We start from the raw sequence: 14,531 nt of genomic DNA, 5'->3' as shown, positions 1-14,531 counted from the left end.
TATTAAAATAAGGTCATTTCCAAATCAGTTTCTAATTACAATATCACGTCTTTTTTTGAGAAAACAGCTGCTTTAGAACTTTAAATGTTCAACAACCCTAACAGTATTATATGTCTTAACAATAAAAATGAAAACAATAAGTTACTCTAACGAGGATCGAACCCGGGTCAGTGGTGTCTTAATCTAACGTGCTAACCGCTGGACCACAATAGCTGTGTTCAGAAAAGAGACACAACTGAGAAGAGTTGCGGTAAAATAATGAATAAAAAGGCTGTGGTCAAGTAAATAAATAAATTTAAAAAGTGTGACTGCTGAGAGCAACAGATTCTGCAGCTAGGGACACTGGCCCTCGCGGTCAAAAAACGGACCGGCCCACCGGGAATTCTCCCGGTCCTCCCGATTAGCCAATCCGGGCCTGCTCGAGCAGATGTTCAGTTAATACCACCTCTAAACAGTACAAATCCAATTGTTTATTGACAAGAAAAAGAGACAAAAATATTTTATTAAAAATTCCTTTGTAATTCCTTTTTAACAACAGAATCATTTCCCTAAAACTTTTTGATTGGATGAATAAAAGCTTTTTTTCAGTGCAGAAACTAATGAGTGCAATTTCCATTTCAAACTATGTCTAAAACACTGTTACGAAAAGTCTTGCATATTAACTATACATTCTGGAAACTTGTTTGAACTTTTGAAGTTGAATTTGACTTCATACATCCACTTCAAACCAAAAAAATGATATAAATTCAATTATTTTATTGATTATATTATTTTAAATTTTAAATTATTTTTAATAACACAGTTAATCATAATATTAATACACACAGTTATTAAAACACATTTGATGTTTTAGAGCCACTGTGCACAAGTCTGCATGCAAAGTCTGATTCCACAGGGCATCATTCTGAGTGCTGTGCATTTACACAGGCATATTCTCAAGTATCCCCGAGTGCTTTCCTCTCAATGACAGGACTGCTGGCCTGCGTTCCTCCTTTTGACATCAAAGCCTGGCATTATCCCATTGAGAGAGCCAGCTATGTACAATAAAACACAAGAACTGATAAAATCTCAGCTGCAGCTCAGCGCTTAACACCAATGTAAAACCCAGAAGAGATATTAGCAACGAGAGATAAAGAGGAAGAGAAGGAGGGAGCGCATGTGCAAATGGGTGTGTGTGAGAGAGCCAAAGTCCAGCAAATCTGCAGGTGTCTGTCTACTGGAGGGGGTGCTGTGTGTGATTAACCCTGCCAGTCTTATCCCTGGGGTCCGACTGAACCCGGCGCACAGGCCCCTCGACTCCGCCTGGTCACGAGAGCTGCCTTAGTCACACAGTGGGGGTACAGACACACACTCGCGCTCACACACTCGCGCTCACACACCCCTCACAAGAGTCAGAATGGGTATATGGATAAACACACAACCCCTCCATTCCAGCCCGCTCACAAAAGAAGCTCGAAATGCTGTCACTCATCATATTTAATACATTCAGCGCTTAAAATCTTTCCGTTAGAGCAGTTTGGAAATGAATCTGCACGCTGCTTAAATTCTGCATGCAGATAAAATCTCAGATATTACAAGAGTTTATTGGCATTAAAGAGATTGTTCACCCAAAACTAAACATTTTTTTCATCATTTACTTACCCGTTATTTGTTTAAAACCTATTTGACTGTCTGTTGAAGATATTTTAAAGAATGCTAAAAACCTGTAACCTTTGATTTCCATAGTATTTGTTTTTCCTATACTATGGAAGTCAATGCCGGTTTTCAGCTTTCTTCGAAATATCTTCATTTGTGTTCAACAGAATCAGAGGTTTGAAATCACACAAGGGTTAATAAACATTGACTAAATATTAATTTTTGGGTGAGCTTTCCCTTTTCATCTGTTTGATTGCAGAGAAAGCAGAAAGTCTGCAACAAAGAGTCATTTGTTTGTCATTTGATTCATTAAACAACCGGCTCATTAAAGTCATTTGATATGGAAGTGGAAAATAGGAAACAATTTCTGATTCTCTAAAAGGAAATTGTTTGTTAATCTGTTCAGTCATTTGTTTGGATTTTAATTGACTAATAAGAATCAAACAGAAGTGTGAAGACTAATAAGTAGGGTTCATTGGAATCATGAACCCCTGAATCAGTTCTTTGTTTATGATATTTAATGTGTAATGTGTATGATGTACATTTTTTGGCTGCTGTAAAGGCATCCGCTGCGTAAAACATATGCTGGATAAGTTGGAGGTTCATTCCGCTGTGGCAACCCCAGATTAATAAAGGGACTAAGCCAAAAAGCAAATGAATGAATTAATGAATGTATGACGTACAGAAAAATAACTAAAATTGAAGATGTAATATAAAAGCAGCAATGATTACAGGACATTTGATCTTTCAATTCACTAAAAAATATAATTTTTCCAATAGTTTCCACACATTCTAGCTATTCGGATTAATACAGTTCTGATATTCGTACTGTGCTTTGCAATAGCATGAATGGTGCTCGAGCTCCAAAAAGCACATCCATTTATCATTAAAGTCATCTATCAAACTTGCACTGACTGATCTTAAAACATTTCAGTGCATTTGTCTCAATATTCGATTCGTATTTAGATTTAGAATCAAGCTTCCATTATATCTGTCACTAGTCATAATCTTACTCTCATGACAGTTGCTGAAAACTAGTGACAAAAGGTTATAAAGTCTTAAATAATTATCTCATTAAAACCGCTTAATTTCCGTAGGCACGTGTACATCTTAAAGAAGAAAATCATTTACATCTGACTCAGGTTCATTTTTGTGTAAACTATTCCATTAATAGGAACACAAATATTGTATTTTTGTGTATTTTGTTTTGAAGCATTTACATTTAACATAATTTATAGTTGAAGTCAGAATTATTAGCCCCCCTTTGAATATTTTTACTCTTACTTTTTTTCCCTAATGATGTTTAACAGAGAAAAGAAGTTTTCACAGTATGTCTGATAATAATTTTTTTCTTCTGGAGAAAGTCTTTTTTTTTTTTTTTTTGACTAGAATAAAAGCAGTTTTTAATTTTTTAAACACCATTTTTAGGACAAAGTTATTAGCCCCTTTAGGCTATTTTTTTTCCTCAATAGTCTACAGAACAAACCATCGTTATACAATAACTTGCATAATAACCCTAACCTGCCTAGTTAAACTAATTATCTTAGTTAAGCCTTTAAATGTCACTTTAAGCTGTATAGAAGTGTCTTGAAAAATAGTAAAATATTATTTACTCTCATCATTGCAAGTCTTAATGTTTTTTTTTCTGTTTTGTTTTGTAAACTTATTTTACCATTATACCAATTTTATTTTTATTTATTGTAAAGCTGGAAGTTGAGTTGAAGGAGCACATTCAAACTACAGGAGCTTTGGCTCTCAAAATCCTGTTCAAGAACAACCACCCCGATGGCAAGCCTCTGGCGAACAGGTAAAAACACTGTTTTGTACCTTAACTATAGCAAACATTCTTCATTTTCTTGTGGTCTGTTCTTTTCCTAGATCTGTTTTACTAGAGATCCTTACAAATTTCCTGAGGCGGCCCGTCACAGCTAAGCAGATCAAAAATCTTCTGTTCCGGTAGCTTTGTTATCCTAAACATGATATTTTTATACAATCTAACTGTCAAATTCTCAGTATTCACAGATCCATCTAAATAAAACCCCTGTCTTGCTTTGTCTGTGAAGTCTACACCTCTATGACAGAGTGCTTATCAGTTTTGAAGAGTTTTATGGTGCCCTGAAAGACCCAGACTCCAATAAAAGTAACCCTGCAGGTCCGCTCACAATTCCTCAGACGCTGGCCCTGCTGAGAGGACCAGCACGCAGCAGGTGAGATCTCCACAGTCAAGACACACCACAATATTCATGCTGGAGGGAATGCTCAAGTTCACTAGAGAGGAAACTGTAAAAACAAATGTTTATTAGTTTCTGGTAATTTTATATTTATTTACAGTTGTGAATTGCATTATAGGACCTTTGTTCTCTGTCAACTTTTGATATTGAAAATTCCACTCTACAGTTCAACAAAGTGACTTTTATAGTCATTTTAGTAGTTTGAAATAATACAATGTATCAGATATAATATAGAGAGGTAATATGCAGCAAAAAACCCAGTCAATAAATCACTTTAAACTATTAAAAGTGTTAATAAAAGTAACTTTTTTGAACTTTTCAACGTTAGAAGTTGTTAGAATAAAGATCAATGTCTTATAATAAAATTCAAAAGCAAAAAAAATGGGGATAAATAAAAACATGAATCACAAAATACAGAAAACAGCTAATTTACAGCTTATTTAAATAGCTAATTAATTTCTTTTATAGTGTATATTGAATATGATGTTATTTCTCGGGAAGTAGAAATCAAAAACAGATCATATAATGAACGTGAAGTAGCAATAATGTTGTTACATAGATGCCACAATCGACTGCTCATTTAATTAATTTGTCCAAACGTCCGATTCATTTTAGAGACTCAGTCATGAACAAACACTGCAGTTCACTGTCCTTAGGTCACTCAATTCTAGATTATTTTTGATTGGAACTACTTAATACATTGTCTATAATATGTAAATTACCTTCTTGTTTATTGAACGCATGTATTTGCATTATCTCTAACAAGAGGCTGCTGCTGGTATTTGAAAAAAATAATGTATAAAGGCATATTTTGAGACTCATTTGATTTGATGATGAAAGAATCTAAGGATTACAGCAAAACCCCAAATACTCATTATTTTATAAATGTATGTTTTATAAGTAATATGTTTTATAATAATTTTTATAAACATATGTACTTTACATCATTTACCATTCTGTCTTAGCCATGTCATGATTTTAATCATTTATATGACAACAATGTTTAGTATGATCGCTTATTCTAAAATAAATAAATAAATAAATAGAATGATGATGAAACATTATTTGAAACATGAAAATCATTTGCATTGAATACACTGTTAAAAACCTTCACTAGAATCTACAGTAACTTACTGGCAGCAATTTGCTAGTAACTTATTGTAAATCAGTTTTAGCAAAAATACTTTATTTACATTCATTTATCTTGCTAGATATGTATTTACTGAGTTTTATGTATATATTTACTGTAAATTTTTCATCATGCAACCATAAAGTACAGTAACATACAGCATAACTATTCTATAATAAAATAAAGTTCATACTACAGTTTAATACTGCATAATGTACAAAAAAATGTTAACAGTGTGTGCTTTCTGTGTGTATAAAATCACTTTTGTAAATTTAATTTGATCCAGACAACAACATTTTGCCTTTTTTGAAGTACAAGTTAACTCACAAACAGTACTCTAGAGAGATGACGATTCAGGAAGAGAATGTGAACCACTCAAAGTTCACCAGCAGGGAGTGAGAGAGCAGCTCAGAGTGCATCTTGTGCTCAAATAAGACAGAAAGCAAAAGGATGATCAGCAAAGAAGCTTAGCGACCCCTCTGTTTCTCCATCTCTGTACCACTGCTACTATTGTACCCGAACTGTTTAAAACACCAGTGCAATACAATGAGGTTGTAGAGGGAGTGTGAAAGTTCGGTTGGTGTGTGTGTGTCGTGGCGATTGCGTAAGACCTGGTCAGACCAAGACACACTCCAGCCGTGAGCAAAAAAAATGAAATCTCTGTGACTAATCTCACACATTTTCCCTCTCTTTCTTACAGACACATTGACTATGAGTGTCCAAGTGAGAGATGGGGAAGATAGGATGAGAGACAGGGAAAAAAAGACTGAATAAAAAGACAGCAAGTGGGGGATAAAGATGAAAGAGCAACAGGAAAATGAGAGAAAAGTGGCACACATTAAAAAAGTGTGCAAAAAGCAGATTTATGGGTCCAAAAGGGTTCAAAAGAGATGAATGAACAGAGTAAAAAAGATAATCATGTATTACTGACAATGCGTGTGTGTGTGTGTGTGTGTGTGTGTGTAGGAAAGACAAAGAAGTAGACTATCTGACTGAGGTATTATATTATGTATAATACGATTTTCAATATGTAAGTATTTTAAACGTTTAATCGTACCATTGTCAAAATTGTAAATGCCTTTTTAAAATTTTGGAATGGATGGATTTATTTAGTTATTTATTTATTTAATTACTTATTGAAACAGGGCACATAGAACATTTATGATTTACTCTTTTTAAAAAGTCTTGTCACCAATCCCAGTTGCAAAAGTGACAAATATAACTTGACTTCTGGTTGATCATTTGGAAAAGTGGCAAAAGGTAAATTTTTCTGATGAATCTTCTGTTCAACGGCATCCCAATCATCAACACTGCAGAAGACGTATTGGAACCTGCATGGATGCATGTTTGGTAAAGGAAAATCATGGTTTGGGGTTTTATTCAGTGCAGGGGAGTGTGAGAGATCTGCAGCATGGATGGCAACATCAACAGTCTGAGGCATCAAGACATTTGTGCTGCCCATTACATTACAAACCACAGGAGAGGGCAATTCTTCAGCAGGATAGCGCTTCTTCTCATACTTCAGCATCCACATCAAAGTTCCTGAAAGCAAAGAAGGTCAATGTGCTCCAGGAGTAGCCAGCCCAGTCAGCAGATATGAACATTATTGAGCATGTCTGGGGTAAGATGAAGGAGGAGGCATTGGAGATGAATCCAAAGACTCTTGATGAACTCTGGAAGTCCTGCAAGAAAGCTTTCTTTGCCATTCCAGATGACTTTAATAATAAGTTATTTGAGTTATTGCAGAGATCATGGGAGTCATACACAATATTAATTCTTTTTCCACTGCAGCATGACTTTATATTCTATACTCTACATTATTTTTCTTAAGTGACAAGACTTTTTTTCTCAGCAAAGTCAGACCTTACTGTTCCTATTAAATAAAAGTCAAGGCCTGGTCATATTTTATTTTGGTAAAATAAAATGTGTAATCTAGAGGCCTTTCCTATAAGCCACTTTTAATGCCAAAGGATTAAATAGACGTCAATATATCATTTGTTGCTCCTAAAACTTGTGCGACAGGACTTTTCTCAGGTAGTGTATATTACTTGTATTTTTTATTCATCAGAGAGTCCTGAAAAGTATTGAACAGTTTTTAATAAAAAAACTGTGCAGCATTGGTAATAATACATTTATTTATTCCTGAGAGCAAGATAAAATACTTTTTTAATTATACCCTTACTATTACAGAAATAAATGACTACACTTATTAAAATATTTCACAGTATTAATAAATATTAAAACATTTCCTAATATTACTGTTTTAAGTGTACTGTAAACATTTGAATATAAAAACAAAAAACAAAATAAAGAGCTTTTAATTGCCTGATTGTGATTTGATTTCATTGACTAGATTTCTGGAGAGCGTTGAGACTTTGTGCAAGTCAGACAATCTCACCGAAGGCTGGATTTCTGCCCCAGAGTTCCGGAATGTTCTCAACAAGCTCAAACTCCACCTGAAAGACACTGACTTTGATAAGTTATGGAAAAGGTTTGTCTTTATTTGTTTTATTTACATATCGAATCGTGAAGTATACCATCACATTAATAAAACGTGTTTTGAAATAGATTTGTTTTTATAAAAACAATGAAATGGTTCATATTTTTAAAACAGGCTAGATACTGATGGACTTGGAGCAGTTAAACAGACTATTTTCCTGAAAGAATTGGGATTGATTAAAAGAAATGAACCAAAAAATGACAACAACTACCATACTTCAAATACCTTTAAAGCGGAGGACACAAAAGGTAAAGGTATATGTTAGCTAATTATAGTGCTGGATGTTAGTTGTTAGCTAATCAAATATTTGGTTACACTTTATTTTGATGGTTCTTGAATTTAAGTTACATTGCAACTTTATTCTCACTAGATAATAAGTAGACTTTTAAATTGGGGTTAGGGTTAGTGTAAGTTGATATGTACTTGCAAAGTTTCTTATAGTCAGTTAATAGTCTGTTGAAGAAGCAGTATCAGCAGATACTAAGCAGACAGTCTACTAATACTCAAATGGACCATTAAAATAAAGTGTTACTAAATATTTGCACAAGATCCACTGTAGTAAAAGTGCCATGACTTGTTTTATTACCTCGTTTGTCAGTTTAGAAAATAAATTCTGCAGTAGCACAGTTTGTATCACACTCAACAAGTTACCAGAATCTGAAATGTTATTGTATTGAGATGATCAAATCAGTAAAGTGTAATAGTGCTGGTTGTCTTCAAGGCAAGTACATGGAAGTGTTTTTAACTGCTTTTGGATACACTCTTTATGATGTGTAGTTATGTAACAGTCAACCTATAGAGGGTGCTGTGGTCCTGTTCCTTAAAAGGGGCAGTTCACCCAAAAATGAAAAGTTGATCATCATTTGCTCACACTTAAGTGGCTCTAAACTTTTATCAGTTCCTCTCTTCTGTGGACCACAAACAGATGTGCTGATGAATTTTTGGGGGGAATTAGGGGGTTGGAGGGGAGTTAGGTAAGTCAATGTTTTTCCAACATTCTTTATTATATTTTCTTTTGCATTCAAAAGAAGAAACTCAAACATGCTCAAAACAAGTAAAGGTTGAAAAAATAACTTTCCCCCTTTAAATCTTCTAAAATAATAACTCTTTGCTTGGTATAATTGGAACCTATAACCAAAGATTAAATGAGACCTGTCTGTAGAGACTTTGCATGATCATTGAATACATTCTTTCATGTCTTTTCCAGCAGCTCCTGGAAGGACACTGTCTAAAGCAGAAGAGGAGCGTCACACATCCATCGCCATTGAAACATGGCTGAAGGACAGATTTAGGGATGGAGCTCAAAGGATGAAGGCAGAGTTTGATAAACTAGATCCTGAAAGCACCGGAAAGGTAGCAAACAGTGTCACACCTCTCAAACAAACTGGCAGAAAAATGGTAATCATATTGAAGTGTTAGGTCACCCAAAAATGAAAACTCCGTTATTATATACTCACCTTAATGTTGTTTCAATCCTTGAGACTTTTGCTTATTTTTGCAACACAAATTGACCTTTTTGGCAGTTTGATAGACAGGCGATCCAGCTAGTCATAATGCTGATATTCTGTGCCCCAATCACTTTCTGCTATTTTGTCTGACAGGCATCATAATAGAACAAAACTGGTGATTGACATGACGGTGTGCTTGTATGGAACTTGCAATGCCGGTTCAGGAAGGCTGGGCAGTTTACAATTCCATCCTTTCCCAAAACTTAGAGAACTGTGTGGATATGTTTGTGTGCCAATCAATAGTGCTGTCTCTCATTACTGCTGGACGAATTACTTAAAAAGCAAAGATTTACAACTTGTAAACTAATCTTTTCTGTTATTGTACTGGGACAGCCAGCATAACTTTAATTTATGTAGATGTAACATGGCAAAATTTCCAGTGAACTACCTGAGGACTTGGAAGATGAAAGGTGAGATGAGCTAACTTAAACTGCATACTGGGTTGCTCTGGTAGTATGGGGTCAGATGCACTCTGTTAAGGGCTGTCCGGTCCCTGTATGAACGGAGCAGGAGTTTGGTTTGCATTGCCAACAATAAGTCAGACTTGTTCCTTGTGCATGTTGGATTCTGGCAAGATGGCCCTTTGTCACCGATTGTGTTCATGGACAAAATTTCTAGCCGCAGCCTAGGGCCGGAGGGTGTCTGGTTCAGGGATCACAGGATGTCATCTCTGCTATTTGCAGATGATGTTGTTCTGTTAGCTTTATCGGACATGGACCTTTAGCATGCAGTTGGACAGTTTGCTGCTGAGTTTGATGTGGCAGGGATGAAAATCAGCAATTATAAGTCAGAGGCCATGGTGCTCCACTGGAAAAAAGGTTTCTTGCCATCTCCAGGTTGGAGCACAGTCCTTAGGTGGAGGAGTTCAATTATCTTGGTCTTTTGTTCACGAGTGAGAGAAGGATGGAAAGTGAGATTGAAAGACAGATTGGTGCAGTGGCAACAGTAATGCGGTTGCCTACCTAGGGAGATGTTCCAGGGTTATCCCACGTGGGGAACTATAGAAAAACCAGGACATACTGAAGTGACTATGTCTTCTAGCTTGCCTGGGAACATCTTGGGTTCCCCACAGGAGGAGCTGGAGGAAGTGTCTGGGGAGAGGGAAGTCTAGAGTTCCCCCCTAATGTCTCATTCAGACTAGCAGCGACTTTGTAGCTGCCTGTCGCTCTGGGTGGCGAACTGTTGCAAACACATGCCTGTGTAGGTCTACAGCACGGAGCATACTACCAGCCTCTAAGCAAGCTGAGAGAAGATTACGTGAGCTCCACTGGTGCTCCTGTTGGCTGTCACTCAAAAAAGTCGCTCTTTATTTGCATAAACCTTCCCACCTAGTCGTTAACGGTCACTGTCGCTCGTGTAGACAGAGGATGACGGAAGTCGCTCACTCTCAGTTGAAATGAACGGTAGCTTGTCGCTTTGTTGCTGCAAGTCGCTCGTAGTGTGAATGAGGCTTGTGATTGAAAGGCAGATTGGTGCAGTGGCAGCAATAATGCGGTCACCTACCTAGGGAGATGTTCCAGGATTGTCCCAAAGTAGGGACCTGAGGAAGACCCAGGACACGTTGAAGGGACTAGGACTCTAAGCTTGCCTGGGAACCCCTTGGGATCCCCCTGTCAGAGCTGGAGGTAGTGCCTAGGCAGAGATAAGTCTAGGGTACCCTCCTAAGACTGCTACCTTCATGACCCAGCCCCAAATTAGCAAAAGAAAATGAATGAATGTATGAAGGAATGTCTCTTATAATTTCATAGATGTATGATAGTTTTGTCTTGTTTGAGATAGCACCATTTGTGTATGTTTGTGAGTATATTAATGAATCAGTAACTATATGTAACATTTTAATTACGTTCATATGATTCGATTTTCATTTCACTATATTTGTATGCTATAGGTTTAATCTTTTTTTCTTGTTTTTTTCCATTTCGAGCTACTCTTGCACCCCAAATATAAGAATTCCTTACATTTATATACAATTTCTGGACTCTTAACACATTGAGGGGAATCTCCTCATCCACCACCAGTGTGCAGCATCCACCTGGATGACGCGACGGCAGCCATATTGTGCCAGACCGCACACCACACTCCAGCTAATTAGTGGATGTAATGAGTAATGAGATATGAGGATGGTTAGGAGGCTATGATGGAATGTAGACAAATTTGGCCAGGATGCTGGGATTAAACCCCTACTCTTTTCGAAATACATCCTGAGATTTTTAATTACCACAAAGAGTCAGGGCCTCGATTTAACATCTCATCTGAAAGACAGCACTCACTGAGCAGTATAGTGTCCCCTTCACTATACTTAGACGTTGGGACCCACACAGACCGCGTGCCCCCTTCTGGCCTCACTAACACCACTTCCAGCAGCAACCTAGCTTTCCCATGTGGTCTCTCATCCAGGTACTGACCGGGTGCAGCCCTGCTTAGCTTCAGTGGGTAACCATGTGAGAGTTGCAGAGAGCTAGCTGTCGGCAAAATATCCCTTGTATACATATTGCAAACCTTTGTGTCTGCTTCTATCTGAAACCAGTATGTAACTTCTCCATGAAATGATTCACTATTTCTCTGGGGATTTCACAATTTGATAGGGAAGCTCTATTGAAAGTTTATCGGAGATAGACAAGTGGTGTAAGGTTTATGAAGGGTCAATTAAGGTATTTAGATTAAATCAGAGAGCTCTCTCATCCTCCATTGTCAGCAATGATTCCAGGACCTTTAGAAGTCCAGAAAAGGAACCAAACAATCTGTCAAATAACCCATGTGACTTCAGTAGTTAATCATACAAAACTCCATGAACTCTTTTGTGTTCCAAACAAGAACTGTATATATGACAATGTGCACCCTATGTCTTCTCTCCTCAGGGTATGCATTTACTATGGGGAGGGTGGCATATTGCCATTACAGTCAGCATCACAACACACAAGCCCCATACTGTTTGTAGAAAATATGCACCTTAATCTGATGCTTACGATATAGGCAAACAAAGTCATTTTTCAGTTGTTGGCTTTACTTGGAGCTTAATATGAGTATGTTTTACTACTGATGTCACATTGATGTTTTCACAGAGTTTTTGGAGCTAAGGCCAATTCTGTCTGGATGAGAGAACACTCAGATTTCATCTAAAATATCTTAATGTGTATTCTGAAGATGAACAAAAGTCTCAGGGGATTGGAATAACAATTTTCATTTTTAAGCTAACCAACCCTTTAATGTATGAAAATGGCATGTTTGCAGGTGAGAGGTGCGGACTTTCTGCAGGTGTTGGGAAAGTTTGATTTGCATCTGAAAAGAGAGCAGCTGGGTCTGTTTCTGTCTCGCTGTGGTCTGAAGATTAAAAAAGGTTGCGTGCAGTATTTGAACTTCCTGCGGACCTTCCAGGACAGAAGCTCAGATGGCATTACTCACAAGATCATCTACAACCCAAAACACCGGTCAGATTTACAACATAGCAATGTCCTAATTTTATTTATTCATATGGACTATTGATCCCTCCAGTTTTGATTAAATCACCTGCAGTTCAGAAAAGTAGAATTAATTTTGCACACATCAGAAGCGATCACGCACATTTCTGAGGTGTTTATGAATGTAGTGACCAATCAAAGGCATTAGTCACAGTTGCCTGTTTACACTTGCAGTATGTCATCATAAACAGCATAGTCAGATTATGACATGATGTTTCACCAAGCACAAAAATTGTTGTGTGTGTGTTCTATTTATTGTTATTAATAGTCATTATTGCAAAATCTGGAGCTGTAAAAGACAGCAGGGATTTTTTTTTGTTTTAATATTGCAGTCCTTCCCTTAAGTTATTTTTTTTCTCATAAATACTTTATGACTGGTTCGACACGCTGACTCAATGGTTAACACTGTCACCTTACAGCAAGAAGGTCGCTGGTTCGAGTCCTGGCTGGACCAGTTGGCATTTCTGTGTAGAATTTGCATGTTCTTCCCGTGTTTGCGTGGGTTTCCTTCGGGTGCTCCGGTTTCCCCCACAGTCCAAAGACATGCGGTAAATTGAATAAACCAAATTGGCCGTAGTGTATAAGAATGAGTGTGTATGGATGTTTCCCAGTACTGGGTTGTAGCTGGAAGGGCATCCGCTTTATAAAACATATGCTGGATAATTTGGCGGTTTACTATGCTGTGGCAAACCACATGAATGAATGAACTTTATGACTGTATCAATTTAACCCTTTCACTGCTGCTCGGCCAAATGGGTGAGCATATTTTGAGTCACTATATTTTATTGGAAGGAGTACCTAACTTAACTAACTTAATACAGTTTTCTGACTGATTGAAGAAATTGGTTTCATTTTACTTCTTTAAAGTTACAATTAAAAAGTTAACAGTAAAACTTGCCTTTATTAAGGTACAAATTCTAGTGCAAATCAATGCCAGGGCCCAAATACTAATTGAAAAGTAGAAGAAATAGAAATTTGTGAAAACAAATGACCTTTATTAAGTCACATAGATTTATGGATATGAATTAATATTCCATATTCAACTGGATTAATATATACACTTGCCAAATGTATTAGTCAAATTTTGGATTATTTTGCCAGTGTAACTGATTTAACGATAAAACAAAACTGGTAAATGGAAAACTACTATAATCATAATTGCATTTTGCAAATGATTTATTTTCATTTTTCTAAAAGAAATTAATACATTTATTCAGCAGGAATGCTTAAATTAAATACAACTGTGAAGACATTCACAGATTTACACACTTCAAATCTTTGTTCTTTTCATTGAGCATTTTTCACTAAACGTTTTAGATCATGTTTTAATTAAGGATCAAAAGTTAATCTACTAACAATTATCAGTACATCTGTTAATAATTATCAATCTTCATTAAAGATAATACGTGTACAGTTGTTCTTTTCAGTTTCTCAGTTCCTTTAAATGTTTACTTAAACACTGTGAATTGAGTTATATTTGTTATTCTAAGATTATTCAGTGATATAGAAGTATTTTTCATAATGATTGGTATCAAATTGAACATTACTGTAGAATGTGACCAAATAATTATGTAGTATTTTTAACAATAATAATAAAACTAAGAGCCCTACCATACAACTGGCGCAATAAGTCGCCAATACGTGTTAGATGCGATGTGTTGCTATTTACAGACCAAAGCAACCCTATTTTTCCTGTTTTGCGCCACGTTGTTTAAATAGAAAATACATTTGCGCCGCTTTGTGGACTCATGGGTTTGATAGTCTTGAAAGGAGATGTGTTGAGGCGCATTGTTGGCACATTGCTATTTTGAGGAACTAATATTGACTGCGCCATTGACCAGCTGAAAGCAGGTCTAAAATTCAGCGCAGAGCGCGTTAGTTGTGTGCCTTAAACACATTGCATACACACAGGATATGGGGCATACGATCTGTGTTAAGATATAACTCAGTGTTCATTTATTTGTTTGCTGGAAAGTAGAACTGAATTTAAAAATATTTGCATTTGCTTACGGTTTATGACTTATGGTTGTTTTCAGTGGAGCGAGTTTCCACCGTTTCCTTACTCCACGA

The 14,531-nt window shown here is 36.5% G+C and overlaps 1 protein-coding gene and 1 long non-coding RNA gene across 3 annotated transcripts in view; one reads left to right on the top strand and one right to left on the bottom strand.

The window, feature by feature from the left end:
- si:ch211-197n1.2 overlaps window positions 1–14,531 on the top strand; it is a 57,731-nt gene that overhangs the window by 3,271 nt on the left and 39,929 nt on the right. Inside the window, exons 3-9 of one of the 2 annotated variants that reach the window (XM_087237019.1) lie at window positions 3,342–3,442; window positions 3,514–3,591; window positions 3,699–3,842; window positions 7,349–7,486; window positions 7,610–7,743; window positions 8,706–8,848; window positions 12,235–12,431. In XM_087237019.1, coding sequence (XP_087093145.1) covers window positions 3,342–3,442; window positions 3,514–3,591; window positions 3,699–3,842; window positions 7,349–7,486; window positions 7,610–7,743; window positions 8,706–8,848; window positions 12,235–12,431 — 935 coding nt within the window. Of the gene's footprint in view, window positions 1–3,341; window positions 3,443–3,513; window positions 3,592–3,698; window positions 3,843–7,348; window positions 7,487–7,609; window positions 7,744–8,702; window positions 8,849–12,234; window positions 12,432–14,531 lie in introns of both variants that reach the window. The other variant, XM_087237018.1, reaches the window with a different exon arrangement.
- Window positions 2,275–7,280, bottom strand: LOC147846781 (uncharacterized). Its single transcript, XR_015476491.1, has 3 exons — window positions 5,311–7,280; window positions 4,819–5,256; window positions 2,275–4,641 (listed from the first exon to the last, which is right to left on the bottom strand). It is a non-coding gene; the product is annotated as an uncharacterized LOC147846781 (long non-coding RNA).

The sequence above is a fragment of the Danio rerio genome, chromosome 1, assembly GCF_052040795.2.
Source record: "Danio rerio strain M-AB ecotype USA chromosome 1, GRCz13ab, whole genome shotgun sequence".
In the NCBI taxonomy this organism is placed as follows: domain Eukaryota; kingdom Metazoa; phylum Chordata; class Actinopteri; order Cypriniformes; family Danionidae; genus Danio; species Danio rerio.
This window is presented reverse-complemented; position numbering and strand designations above follow the sequence as displayed.